This window comes from Oncorhynchus clarkii, chromosome 4 (genome assembly GCF_045791955.1).
Source record: "Oncorhynchus clarkii lewisi isolate Uvic-CL-2024 chromosome 4, UVic_Ocla_1.0, whole genome shotgun sequence".
NCBI classification, from domain to species: domain Eukaryota; kingdom Metazoa; phylum Chordata; class Actinopteri; order Salmoniformes; family Salmonidae; genus Oncorhynchus; species Oncorhynchus clarkii.
The window spans coordinates 67,004,472-67,019,418 of NC_092150.1; the positions used below are offsets into that span (position 1 = coordinate 67,004,472).

At 39.6% G+C, this 14,947-nt stretch overlaps 1 protein-coding gene across 1 annotated transcript in view; it reads right to left on the reverse strand.

Annotated features, from left to right (window-relative positions):
• Positions 1-13,238, reverse strand: part of LOC139407794 (polypeptide N-acetylgalactosaminyltransferase 14-like) — a 116,293-nt gene extending 103,055 nt beyond the window's left edge. Inside the window, exon 1 of the mRNA XM_071151659.1 lies at positions 12,864-13,238. Within this exon, the coding sequence (XP_071007760.1) occupies positions 12,864-12,995 (132 nt within the window). The 5' untranslated portion in view covers positions 12,996-13,238. The remainder of the gene's footprint in view (positions 1-12,863) is intronic.
• Between the last annotated feature and the right edge of the window lie 1,709 nt (positions 13,239-14,947).

A 14,947-nucleotide genomic window follows, 5' to 3' on the forward strand; every position in this document is an offset into this window, starting at 1 on the left:
TAGTTCACTTACTTTGGCAATGTTAACATATGTTTCCCATGCCCCCAAAAAAACTTAAATTGAATTGAAACAATTGAGAGGGAGATATATCAAAGTGCCTGGGCATGGTGCATGGTGGGTAAATGATAGATGTGTGTTTGGTCCAATGTAGGTGTAGTTTCCGTCCCCCTGGGTATCACAGAAACAGTCAGTCATTATGACAGGCAGAGGCAGCCCTGACCTGTAGAATGTTAGCACATCCCTCTTGCTGATGACAGCCCATTCATTTTTCAACTTCCAGGTCAGGGTTAGCACAGTGTGCCGAGGTGATTTCATAGGGAGGGAAAATGTTATTCTGTGTGATGTGTTCTCGTCCCTGTACTAGAGGGTAGACAGAGAAATACAGAGGAGTATGGGTAGAGGCATTGGATTGTCAAATCTTGCTTACGCAACACAAAATACAATTCATTGGATTTTTCATACAGTCGGTGTGACTAGAAAGCCTCATCTGTATCTGTGATTTATGCAGTGTAGGCCAAAGTAATCCTCCTTCTCCTAGTCATTTACAAAATAGCCTCCAACACCCTACTCAACAAATTGGATGCAGTCTATCACAGTGCCATCCATTTTGTCACCAAAGCCCCATATACTACCCACCACTGCGACCTGTATGCTCTAGTTGGCTGGCCCTCGCTTCATACTCGTCGCCAAACCCACTGGCTCCAGGTCATCTACAAGACCCTGCTAGGTAAAGTCCCGCCTTATCTCTGATCGTTGGTCACCATAGCTGCACCCACCGGAAGCACGAGCTCCAGAAGGTATATCTCACCTGTCACCCCCAAAGCCAATTCTTCCTTTGGCCGCCTCTCCTTCCAGTTCTCTGCTGCCAATGACTGGAACGAACGACAAAAATCTCTGAAACTGGAAACACTTACCTCCCTCACTAGCTTTAAGCACCAGCTGTCAGAGCAGCTCACAGATCACTGCACCTGTACATAGCCAATCTATAAATAGCCCAAACAACTACCTCTTCCTCTACTGTATTTATTTATTTTGCTTCTTTGCACCCCAGTATTTCTACTTTGCACACTCATCTACTGTCAAATCTACCATTCCATTGTTTTAATTGCTATATTGTATTTACTTCGCCACCATGGCCTATTTATTGCCTTTACCTCCCTTATCTCACCTCATTTGCTCACATTGTATATAGACTTATTTTTCTACTGTATTATTGACTGTATGTTTTGTTTATTCCATGTGTAACTCTGTGTTGTTGTATGTGTCGAACTGCTTTGCTTTATTTTGGCCAGGTCGCAATTGTAAATGAGAACTTGTTCTCAACTTGCCTACCTGGTTAAATAAAGGTGAAATCAAATCAATCAAATTAAAATAAATCAAATAAAAAGTCACTGCCTTTATCCCTGCCCTTGTCGAGGGCCACATTGATTTAAGGTGGAAAAACAAGATACTTGGAAATGGTATCATTGCATCATCATCATGAATTGTTCTAATAAATTGTACTTTGTTTGACTTCTGTTGTCCTTCTCTTCATTTCTTATTTGGTGCTACTGTAGCCAGTGTTTATTTAGCCCAACACTGCAGAGCAGGGGTGTGTCAATACTGGTGACAAGACTATCTTATAAAGGACGGAACACAATCAGGTAAATCAGCAGTCATCAACAAAGAGTGAAAAAAGGGACTTCTACAACGACCACCTTTTACATTGTTTTCTGGTTGCACCAATCTATCTCTGTCTAATGCTTTCTCTCTTTTTCAATGGGTAATGTTGGAATGGTGCTTGCCGCAATACAGGGTGGAGAAAACACAGTCAGTCATATGAATCATTGCAGCAGTGGGAGGAGAGCAAGAGGACGTGATATTGGTCTGGCAGCTGTTACATGGAATGTGCTGTTTTCTGTGTGTGTGTGTGTGTGTGTGTGTGTGTGTGTGTGTGTGTGTGTGTGTGTGTGTGTGTGTGTGTGTGTGTGTGTGTGTGTGTGTGTGTGTGTGTGTGTGTGTGTGCGTGCGTGTTTCATATACAGTTGAAGTCGTTAGTTTACATACACTTAGGTTGGAGTCATTCAAACTCGTTTTTCAACTTCTTGTTAACAAACTATAGTTTTGGCAAGTCGGTCAGGACATCTACTTTGTGCATGACACAAGTAATTTTTCCAACAATTGTTTACAGACAGATTATTTCACTTATAACTCACTGTATCACAATTCCATTGGGTCAGAAGTTAACATACACTAAGTTGACTGTGCCTTTAAACAGCTTGGAAAATTCCATGATGATGTCATGGCTTTAGAAGCTTCTGATAGGCTAATTGACATCATTTGAGTCAATTGGAGGTGTACCTGTGGATGTATTTCAAGGCCTACCTTCAAACTCAGTGCCTCTTTGATTGATAGCATGGGAAAATCAAAAGAAATCAGCCAAGACCAAGACAGAAAAAAAATTGTAGACCTCCACATGTCTGGTTCATCCTTGGGAGCAATTTCCAAACGCCTGAAGGTGCCACGTTCATCTGTACAGATGATGAACGTACTTTGGTGCGAAAAGTGCAAATCAATCCCAGAACAACAGCAAAGTACCTTGTGAAGATGCTGGAGGAAACAGGTACAAAAGTATCTATATCCACAGTAAAACGAGTCCTATATCGACATATCCTGAAAGGCCGCTCAGCAAGGAAGAAGCCACTGCTCCAAAACCGCCATAAAAAAGCCAGACTACGGTTTGCATTCATTCTCTCTACTATTATTCTGACATTTCACATTCTTAAAATAAAGTGGTGATCCTAACCGACATAAGACACTGAATTTTTACTAGGATTAAATGTCAGGAATTGTGCAAAAACTGAGTTTAAATGTATTTGGCTAAGGTGTATGTAAACTTCTGACTTCAACTGTATGTGTCAAAAGCATGTCTAAATGTGGCAGGAGGTCAAGTATAAATCAAAGCAAACATAAATAGGCTATTTGAGTGCTCCCTGAGCAGGCCTCCTTTCCGGGAACAGACAAGTGCTTTTTATCGCCAACGCACACACATTTATAGCTATTTTCACGTATCCATCATACCTTGTACCAAAGCATAATGGCATTCGAACATCCAACGGTTCCCTACATATAATATAAATAGCTCTCTCAGTCCCATGTCTCAATTCCCATGCAAATCAAATGGGTGAGTATGAAGTTAATCATTTGTTTGTCATTTAATTTTGTCACTGTAGCAGTGGAAACCCGTATCTCCGGGGCTAAGTGGGTCTAGTTCCAACATGCTGAAGAAGTGGAGCAAAAAAATAAAAAATCAACAACCTCCTTTGAGGTACACAGCACTGGAAGCGATTTTGATCAATCGCATCTAAACCATACTGTATGAAAGCTGAGCCGGCTGATGTTTCTATTAAATATTCACTTTGATTCCCTTTTTGCTGTTCTGCATTTGGCGTCTGGAGAAAGCAACCTCTCCATTTTTTTAACCAGCATAAACACACCAAATGTGTTTGTCAGAGAGTTTGACTCTTGCCTCTTTTGATCACTGAGGCACTGGGGTTTAGCAGGCCTACTAAGGTTCTGTGTTCTGGTTGACAACTTGTTGACTTTGCCATGATTGGCTGCTGCATGTGGTCCACTTGAAATGAATGGAAATGGAAATTGGATGTATGGAGTGCAGACTTCTTACAGAAATACCAGTGAGTCATTTCTAACTGGTAACCCTGTGGGTGACTCCACTCCAGGGCAGGATGTACAGTATATAATGGTCCCTGTGCTGCGTTTCAAGCTGAATAGGCACCTAAGAGGCTACTTGAATCTAATTTTGTTAAGTTTAGAAAATCTATTTGGGGAGGGGGACATTGCGAACACAGCTGAATATCTGAGAGCCATGCAACATGTTCTCCTTTACTAAGGTCAAGAAAATGAAAAAAACAATAAAAGCGCATCAAGGTTTCTATGGTAGAAATTCTCTCCCTGTTGCTGCCTGTGCTGCCACTGCATCCCGGGCTCCAAATTGAATTATAGAGCATGTCTTTCAAGCTGGGGGGACAATAAAGCAACAGAAAATTCCAGGTGACCCCCCCCCCCCCCCCCCAGCAGGCTTCAGAAGAACATCAGTGGTGAGATTATCAAAGCGGCTGCGGGCAACAGACCGAAAAACTAATAACTGGGGCGCTTCCTCGCCGGACACAGGTCTCTGAGTGTTATTTTGGTAGCTGGGAGAGAAATTGTCTGAAAGGCAATAAGCTGAATAGCCCCCCATATTAACTAAATTCACACAAATGTGCCAGCAAGGTGTATAGACTTTGTGTGCCTCTAAATCCTTTTCATTATAACCTCAGATTCAGGCAGTGTTTGAGCTGAGCCTGAGTTGAGAGAAATCTGCTGGGCTTTCATAAAGTTAGAAGAAATATCCATCTTTTTTCACTCTGGGAAAAAAAACTGTTCATCACACAAAAGTAAAATGTTCATATTCAGCAATCCAATTGGTAACACTTTTTCCTCTATACAAGAGAGATGTAATAAACTATCATTTTACTGTGTATATACATCCTTAATCATCAAACAAACAACAACAATCCCTGAAGGTGAATTTCATTTTTCATTTTCTCTTAGCTTTAGTCTCAGGTTTGATTCATGTGTGAGGCCATCTACATGAATCATCTATGATGTAACTCTGTTCACAGACACGCTATGAAAGCTCACTGCAGATTCTCAGCTCTAAAGCCATGCGCCTTACGGCACCAATTTCTCAGGGAAATACCAAACGTGACGAGTTACTTTATTCCTTTCACTTAGGTGTGTGATCCCTCTCCACTGTCAACATCTTCCTCACTGACTCCGGTTGAAATCAGACTCTTTCACATGAATGACTTCAAACAAAAAGAAGGTGGTGCGTTCTCTTCTCTAAATGGTTTTATTTGCTCTTTGTCACTATTCTGTCTTTAGAACGTCACTCGCTCTGTCTAGCGCATTGAGAAATAGCTCTAGCAGCACTGACTAAATAAGATTGATGCCTCAATCCTTGGGAGATAAAGGTGAAAATTACAAATGTGCAGCAAAAGCAGACATCTTCTAGGGAGAGCGAAAAACACATTGGTTACAACTGACAGCCCATTTAGAATAAATGTATATAATTTTTCCATAGTCTAGACAGAATCCCATCAGCCCTGTTTGAATGTTTCAGCATTTCAGCAGCAGCAGTGTTGTGCCATTACAATGCTGTATGGGTGGGAAAGTTATTATCAAGCAGGCAGTGTGTGTGTGTGTGTGTGTGTGTGTGTGTGTGTGTGTGTGTGTGTGTGTGTGTGTGTGTGTGTGTGCTTGCATGCATGTGTGTGTGTGTGTGAGGATGGTATGATTTATTGATCTGCTCCTCATAATAGGGGGAATAACTCCTCCGGGCATGGTAATGACTGCAAAACAGCCCTATCACAGCACTTAGCTAAGAGTAACAGTCTAACAGCCTCTGCTAAGGCAATTTCTTTCAATATCAAACTGGGAATAGCAAAATGATTAACACATATTAAATGAGGCGTGCTACTGTTTTTCTCTTTAACAGGAGATGGGTTTTGGGTAACACTTTGAGAGTAAATAATAAAAAGACACTGCATATTTTAAACATAAGTGTTTAAGTGTTTTCATAGTTCCTTCAGTCGATCCCATCCTGCTTGCCTAAGGCTTACAATAACACTCACTTTTTACACTTACTGTGCAAACACCACGTCAGAGAAAATGAAAGACCTTGTGCACAAGGACAGTGCCTCCTTTCAATGGCTACTCTATAAGCACAAACACTCGCTCCCTTCAAGATGACTCAATATCCCATAGTTTGACTCCATCCACAGTAATCCTAGCACATTCATGTAACACCTACTGTACCAATCCTGAAGATGTGGTGCGGCAATCCTTACATGTAAAACATTCATTCCCAGCTTCAGTCATTTTCATCCTCAGACCTCATTTTATTTCTCACTCGTTGCTCTACTAGCAATGGGAAAAATAACAAAAATTCAATTTCATACAAGGTAGAAATGTGTCATTCCAATCATGTGGACGAGAGCATTCGGGAGTCATTGGCATTGTGATACAAAAGCTGAACACTGTGATTGGAACATCTGTCTTGTTTGTTCACCAGGTGAGAGTTACATTGGGAACAGACATGACATGAGAAATAACAGAGTTGTTGAGAGCTGGAGGAAGGTAAGGTAGGTAAGGTAAGGTTATTTTATGACATAGAGGGAAAAATAGAAGAACCCAGTATGGCTGAGAAAAACACACGCAAGTCTATGAGAATTGTTCTCCTGAAAACAATCATCGTGTGCTATACATCCTACGAGTCATTTAAGTTTACAGTACAACTTAAAAACATAATAATGACCCAATTATCCTAAGGTTACATAGTAGTTAGATTCCCCACACACAGCTCCAGGCGAGTCTCAACCACATGCCAAGCACCGTACAAACTTAAGCTTCAGAAAAGTGTGCTGCTGAAATGCCACACAAAAAGAGATGTAAGACGCATAATAAAAGCCTAGCGGCAGACAACTGATTCAGAAAAAAAAAGTATATCGTTGGGGATGAAAAGACTGAGTGAGATCCCCTATGGGATCTGTGCTTTGTGCTGCACAAGCTTCCTCTGCAGAACAGCTCCCAATCTGCATCAGGAATAGCTCAAAGACCCCCAAAAGACAGAGCTTGAGGGGGAAGAGAAACTGCTGTGTTCTTCAAAGGAAGGATGAATCCATGCTCTGCTATAGATATCCTTAGGCAGTCTGCAGCTTTTATTGTTCACAAAGCAGCTAGGTAAACAAACCTACATGGTCTTCTGAGATAGATGGGAGGGGTTGAGGGTAGCTGAAGGATGGGACTAAAAACAAACAAAAGATAGCTATTGTAAAATATACTGTGTCTGTAAAATGTATATAGTATGTATATACTATATTATGGAAGTAGAAGTCTAAGTGTTGTTGTCCATTAGTTTACTCCAATTAGGGGAGGGGTGGTAGGGTTACGGGAAAATAATAAAGGAAAATATTTTTTTTAAGTATATATTTTATATATACAGTACCAGTCAAAAGTTTGGACACAGCTACTCATTCAAGAGTTTTCCTTTATTTTTTACTATTTTCTACATTGTAGAATAATAGTGAAAACATCAAAACTATGAAATAACACATATGGAATCCTGTAGTAACCAAAAAGGTTATAAACAAATCAAAATACATTTTATATTTGAGATTCTACAAAGTAGCCAACTTTTGCCTTGACGACAGCTTTGGACACTCTTGGCATTCTCTCAAACCAGCTTCATGAGGTAGTCACCTGAAATGCATTTAAATTAACAGGTGTACCATGTTAGAGGTTCATTTATGGAATTTCTTTCCTTTTTAATGTGTTTGTGTCATGACTTCCGCCGAAGTCGGTTCCTCTCCTTGTTCGGGCGGCGCTCGGCGGTCGGCGTCGCCGGTCTTCTAACCATCATCAATCCACTTTTCATTTTCCATTTGTTTTGTCTTGTCTTCTCACACACCTGGTCTTAATATCCCTCGTTACATGTTGTGTATTTAACCCTCCATGTCTTTGTGCGGAATTGTTTATTGTAAGTGCATGTGCACATTTTCTCTGGTGCGCGACGGGTTTTGTACCCATTTGTTTATTGTTCTGGTTTCCGGTGTTTTATGAATAAAACTGCCCCGTTGAATACCCAGTTTTGCTCTCCTACGCCTGACTTCCCTGCCGCCAGGTACGCACTCCCTTACAGTTTGAGCCAAATAGTTGTGTTAACAACCTAGGGGTGGTATACAGAAGATAGCCCTGTTCGGTAAAAGACCAAGTCCATATTATGGCAAGAACAGCTTAAATAAGCAAAGAGAAATGACAGTCCATCATTACTTTAAGACATGAAGGTAAGTCAATATGGAACATTTCAAGAACTTTGAAAGTTTCTTCAAGTACAGTCTCAAAAACCATCAAGCGCTATGATGAAACTGGCTCTCATGATGACAGCCACAGGAAAGGAAGACCCAGATTACCTCTGCTGCAGAGGATAGGTTCCTTAGAGTTACCAGCCTCAGAAATAGCAGCCCAAATAAATGCTTCAGAGTTCAAGTAACAGACACATCTCAACATCAACTGTTCAGAGGAGACTGTGTCAATCAGGCCTTTGTGGTCGAATTGCTGCAAAGAAACCACTATTAAAGAACACCAATAATAAGAAGAGACAAAATACGAGCAGTGGACATTAGACCGGTGGATATCTGTCCTTTGGTCTGATGAGTCCAAATGTTAGATTTTTGGTTCAAACTGTAGTGTCTTTGTGAGACGCAGAGTAGGTGAACATATGATCTCCACATGTGTGGTTCCCACCGTGAAGCATGGAGAAGGAGGTGTGATGGTGCTTTGCTGGTGACACTGTCAGTGATTCATTTAGAATTCAAGGCACACTTAACCAGCATGGCTACCACAACATTCTGCAGTGATACGCCATCCCATCTGGTTTGCGCTTAGTGGGACTATTATTTGTTTTTCAACAGAACTATGACCCATAACACACCTCCAGGCTGTGTATGGCTATTTGATCAAGAAGGAGAGTGATGGAGTGCTCTGTCAGATGACCTGGCCTCCACAACCCAATTGGGATGAGTTGGACCTCAGAGTGAAGGAAAAGCAGCCAACAAGTGCTCAGCATATGTGGGAACTCCTTCAAGATGGTTGGAAAAGCATTCCTCATGAAGCTGGTTCAGAGAATGCCAAGAGTGTTTAAAGCGGTCAACAAGGAAAAGGGTGGCTACTTTGAAGAATCTCAAATATAAATATATTTTGATTTATTTAGTTATTGGTTATTACATGATTTCATATGTGTTATTTCCTAGTTTTGATGTCATCTATTATTCTGTAAAGTAGAAAATAGTAAAAAGAAAGAAAAACCCTGGAATAAGTAGGTGTGTACAAACTTTTGACTGGTACTGTATATTTACCATAACTACATATTGGAAATTGGAAATGATACAGACATTTACATTGATGGAAGCCACACTCTATCTGCAGTATTAAAGCTGACCTACCCCCTGAAAAATGTAATACAAAAATAAACTACGTGGTGAGAGTACACTGAGTGGGAATATTGCATTTGCATTTGAATGACAGATACCCACAATGTATGTTTTATTATCTGTGCAGCAGCCTTTCCCACAGACTACCCATTTTTCTGGTCTGCTTACTCTACAAATCATTTCTTACAGGTCTTCAACCCATAACGCAGCGTCTTGAAAATATTTTTGATTTATTTCAATGTTTTACCCAACGTTGAAACTCATCAGCATGAACATTCCAACTTGCAACTTTACTCCAGAAACCCAAACACCATCTCAGACTAAAACATACTTGTCACGACTTCGGCCGAAGTTGGTCCCTCTCCTTCTTCGGGCGGTGTTCGGCGGTCGACGTCGCCGGCTTTCTCGACACCACCGATCTATGTTTCTTTTTCGTTTTGTTTTGTCTTGATCATACACACCTGGTTTCCATTCCATTAAATATGTTCCTTAATTAACCCTCTGATTTCCCTCTCTGTATTGTTTGTCATGTGGGTTCTCGTTGTTCGTGCTTGGGATTATTGTATTTGTTCCTTGTTGGAATCTTACTTATTTTGGAGTAAACTTTGGAGGATTACTCAGAACTGTGTCCTGCGCCTGACTCTGCATTTTTTTTTCATTTTACCAACGTCCTCACAGTACTCAGTTGATAGAGGCCCTTCAATTGGCCAGTGTTGATTTTTCAGTGTAACATTTCTAGTGTTGATTCCAGAATTAAATTCACTTTGTAATAGTGAAATTAACAGTCAAGTAAATCTACATTTTAGAGAGTAAAACATTCCCATCAAAACCTAACCAATCATTGTTATAGTTTTCAGCATGTTCTACTTCAGGGAGATTTTTTTAGGATTTAATATCTGTGTTTTTGCTTGTACATTGATTGATTGATTGATTAATCTTATGATACACATAGATACATAACAAATGTTTCTAAACTAATCCAATCAGTTAGTTAGATTAATTGCACTGTTACTGAAATGGTTGTTCCAGTTTAAATGGTTTAGGCAGTCTTCTTAACACATTTCTTAAACCCTTGACAGTCATTCTGAATGCAGGGTGTGGGTGAATGTAAATTCCAACTGTTGGATATCTTAACAGTGTTTGGATTCCAATAGGAATTAAACATCACTTTGCAAGCCAGCATAATGTGACTTGCAGGCCTGATGTGACCTGCAAACCAGGAGTTTCTTAACACCACTGTGTTAGGTTAAAATTAGGCCATTGAAGTAAGGCCTTATGATATATGTATTGTATTGTCATAGAGTTACATTTTAATAATAGCATTCGCCTAGGTACTCCGTTGGTGAAAGCCACAGGCCTTTAAAAGGGAAGAACTTTCTATTTGAAATCTATTGGACACATTAGCAAACTTGAGGGAATCCTATTTGAGTCAGAAAAGGATATTCATATGATAGGTAAGATATAAAAAAAACTTGCAGAGACCCTATCCAACTGACAATCACTTTAAAATATATATAAACTACTGGAACCAAGACTTAAAAATAACTGATATTGGTACAATATTTTTATTTAACCTTTATTTAACTAGGCAAGTCAGTTAATAAAAAATATTATTTTACAATGACGGCCTACCCTGGCCAAACCCTCCTCTAACCCGAACGACGCTGGGCCAATTGTGCACCGCCTTATGGGACTCCCGATCACAGCCGGTTGTGATACAGCCTGGAATCAAACCAGGGTCTGTAGTGGTGCCTCTAGCACTGAGATGCAGTGCCTTAGACTGCTGTGCCACTCGGGAGCCCTGATGAAGGGAATAACTAAATAAATGACAGTTAAACGAAAATGGACGCTTAATCCAGTATATACGAATGTAGAGAATTTATTACACAAGGGACAAAATTCAGAAAATCTACAGCACAATGGCAGAGTCATGTCTTATGTGTAAACTAACAATGACTCAATAATCCATGCCTTTTGGGAATGCTATAAACTCCAAATGTTATGGGCGGAGTTAGAAAGTTGGCTGTTCAAAGTATTACAATTTAAATGTACTTTTAATCCATCTGTCTGCATATTTCAAGACATGGCATATGAGGGTGCAGTGAGATACCCGATGGGTTGGACGATACTTTTCTCGTCAATCATCTTGAAAAAAGGCTATACTTAAAAACTGGAAATCAACCAATCCTCTATCGTTAACACAATGGAAGGGTCAACTGCTTTATTATCTAAATGTTGAAAGTGTGTGGGCGATGAAGAGAAACAGAGTGGTGCAGTTTGAGGCCATGTGGCGGAGAGTTATGCAGGCGCTGAAGATGGGGGTATGAGCAGGTGGATATGGGCAGGGGTGGTGTTGCGGATGTTTTTTGTGCGTTTGTATGTTTATGTTTTGTAAATAATAAAATAAGGAAAGAATTTTATAACCACGTCTCTGTCGCTAACAAATACAGTCATGTGTGGTACAGTGCCTTGCGAAAGTATTCGGCCCCCTTGAACTTTGCGACCTTTTGCCACATTTCAGGCTTCAAACATAAAGATATAAAACTGTATTTTTTTTGTGAGTGGCAATGGTTTCCTTAAAGCTGCCTTTATAAAACAGGAGTATTAGGCATAGAAATGTGTTGGCTGTAAAAAGGTTACATCTTTGATGGCTATAATTGCTCCAGTCTGACTGTCTTGGTAAAGGTAGACAGTGTTATTCCATCACATTGTGTCCTTCAGCTCATTCAAAATGTATTTTCACACAGGGACCACCTATTACAAGTCAATGACTGAACCTATTGTCTGATAATGCTGCATTTTCAGACACAAGTACAGAACATCTAAGACCAGGTGGCTATAAAGAGCCAATAGGCAGAAATTCATGGATAGAGTTTAAATTATGTTAACAACAGATTGAGGAATTGAGGAATTCGTGTATTTGAGAAATTCATATAGGAATTCATGTATCAGTGTTTAATAACTGATGTAGGAGCCTACACTTTGAACATAGTGGAACTTTTGTTCATGCCAATTTAGTGAGCCTCTGACTGTTCTTTGTGCAAGATGCATTTCATAGGCTATCGGATGTTTATTCCGTTAAATATTATATGATTACTTACAACTGTATCTTCTGTTCACTTTGGAACGTACAGAAATCTCATCTAAACATCAATAAACTGCTTATAAACACATTATTATGTATCCTGATGCCTAGTCACTTTACCCCTATACATATCTATAACTATCACTCCAGTATCCCTGCACATTGTACATGCTTTATGATACTGGAACTGACTGAACCTGTTATTGTATGCTTACGTACTTTCTCGTGTTCTTCTTATATCTTTTTTTTTTTATTAATTGTGTGTTTTTGTTCAACCTAATGTTATTTTTAGTTTTACATTGCTATTGATTGCTGCATTTTTGGAGTTTAGAGCCTGCAAGAAAGGCATTTCACTGTACTTCACTGTGTGACATTAAAACCTGAAACCTGAAACTTTTAACCACTTGAAACTGCACTTTGCAATAGATAATGTATGCAGACAAATTCATTCGATCCTGAATTTTTTTAAAGTTAGGAAAAACTGGTTGTATGTAGTCTGCAAACTTCTAGAAAGCAATATAGAGAGGGAGCCGTGATACTCTTTCTGCATATAGCTCCGTGGAAATTCTGACACCCTCTCAAACCTCAATAAATATTTTCCTAGAAACACGCATTACCTGCGCGCACCTAGCACTCTTCTGTATATTGGTACAAGTTTAGACTACACAACTGCTAAGTGCATAGGAAGTGATATTGTGTGATATAGGTAAAATGATTATCGAATAAGAACTGATAGTGTTGCTTACCTTTCCGTACTGTGCATCTTTAGTCCCCAGGTCCGATACTTTCTGCCTACTTAAGAGTATCAAATACAGTAGTGCAGCAATCCAACAAAGCACCACCAATGCCAAAGTCAGCTTTCGGGAAAGCCGTTTCATTTTCCTATGAGTTACTGGAGCAGATATCCCCGCTTTATTGGCGCTGGGCAATCTACGAGAAGCACATTTCTAGGAATTCTATGAAAGTCGGTTGTGGAGACGTGGTTTTGCGCGCTGCTCTCACATTCTCTGGTTCTCTTCTCGAGCGCTGCTCGCTCGCTCCAGACGCATTCCCTGGTTGCGAGAATGTCTATGACGGGACTGGTAGTAGGCTGTTACACAGCGATTACTCGCTGGAGCTACGAAGTACTATACTGGAATCCGTCCAGCTCGATAAAAATCAGCCGGTTGGGGGTATCTATAAAATCGAATGGGTTTAGCACCACCTACCGTGTAAATCATAATGTACAAGGTTCTGTAGTCTATTGTACTTGCAATGTATGTATCCAGTAATAGATATCGTCTATAATCAACCATGCAGCCTAATTAATCTCAAGTTTTTTTTTACAGAGTTATGGGGTATTATAATACTGGTGACCCAGCTAGGTCACCCGTGATACCAGCCAGTATTCGACGTTCATCAATGTCTGAGGATATCGGGAGACGATGTGGAAACCGGCCACTAGGGGTAACAGTGAGCGAGGTTAACTTCAAGTAGGTTTCGGTTTTGCTAGGTTTTTGTGGATGGGGATGGTGGACCGGTGGCAGCATCTGATTCCAAAGGTTGTAAATTCGAATCTAGCAATAGAACGTTGTTTTTAGTTTTAAGCCTTTCCCAAATCTTAACCCTTACGTTAACCATTGGGAGTTTTTGGCTAACCTTAAGCTTTCGGAATGAATGCCCAAACTTAACCCTAACCTTAACCCTAACAAATTCTGAGGTAGTGCATAAACTTAACCTGAAACACTTCGAAATGTGACATTTGCAACAACTTTGCAATGTTATGTTTGAGAAACATGGATGAATGTCTAATTCTGACGTGAGCCTGTGAGAGCTAGTTGCAGTGACCATTGAACAGGTGGGACTAGGTCTGGTGACAAAAAAGAACAAATAGATTACAATAGAAAATATCTTTATTGACAATTCCCGAATTCATCCTATATATTGTGCTGTACTTTTGATATTGACTAATCTCACTTCGATTTAATTCTAAACTGAATTTACAGACCTTAAAAAAATAGCTAACAGATCAAAAAAGTATTATCATGTTGCACCATCTAGTGGTGGTCAATCGTCGAATAATCCATAAACCATCAACTATTGTATGTTTAAAGTTGTCCAGCAGGTGTCATACTGGTATGTAGAATAGACTGTAAGGGAAAGGATAGATGTCTTGCTATGGTCTCTGCCCCTCTCTCTAAATTTGGACAATTGTGTCTCTACAACTTTTGACATCACTGTAGACAGTACATTCTACACCGTAGGCCTACAATAGACTTGAGACAGTTACGTTGTATCCTCTCCTCAATTTAGTTCCATTGTACTCTCCATCAATTGTGGGCTGCATCATAAGGACACTTTTTTTGTGACACTTTTGTATTTTCTATTTTTATTAAAGAGAAGATTTTATTACAAAGATGTTTTTATATAAAGTCAACACTATATATTTGCGCGTACCAGTATATATATATATATATATATATATATATATATATATATATATATATATATATATATATATATAATATATATATATATATTAAATGACACAAGCAATATATGTGTAGGTATATGGAAATGTTGACATGGATCTTTTCTATTTTCTTTAGTAATGTAAGATGGAAGATTGTTATAAACCATAAACTTGCAATTTATGACTGATACAATGTGTATAGCAATTTTGCGATCACCCATTGTTTGTTACGTTGTATTACCACTAGAGGAGCATCAACAATGAGATGCTAGTGGTCCCTCATCCGCTAATATGGCGCTGCCATCACTGCCTTCAGTCGCTGTAATACTGGGTGGGGTTTTGCCAGTAGTTGGGCATTTCCTTTCGGATTAGATTTCG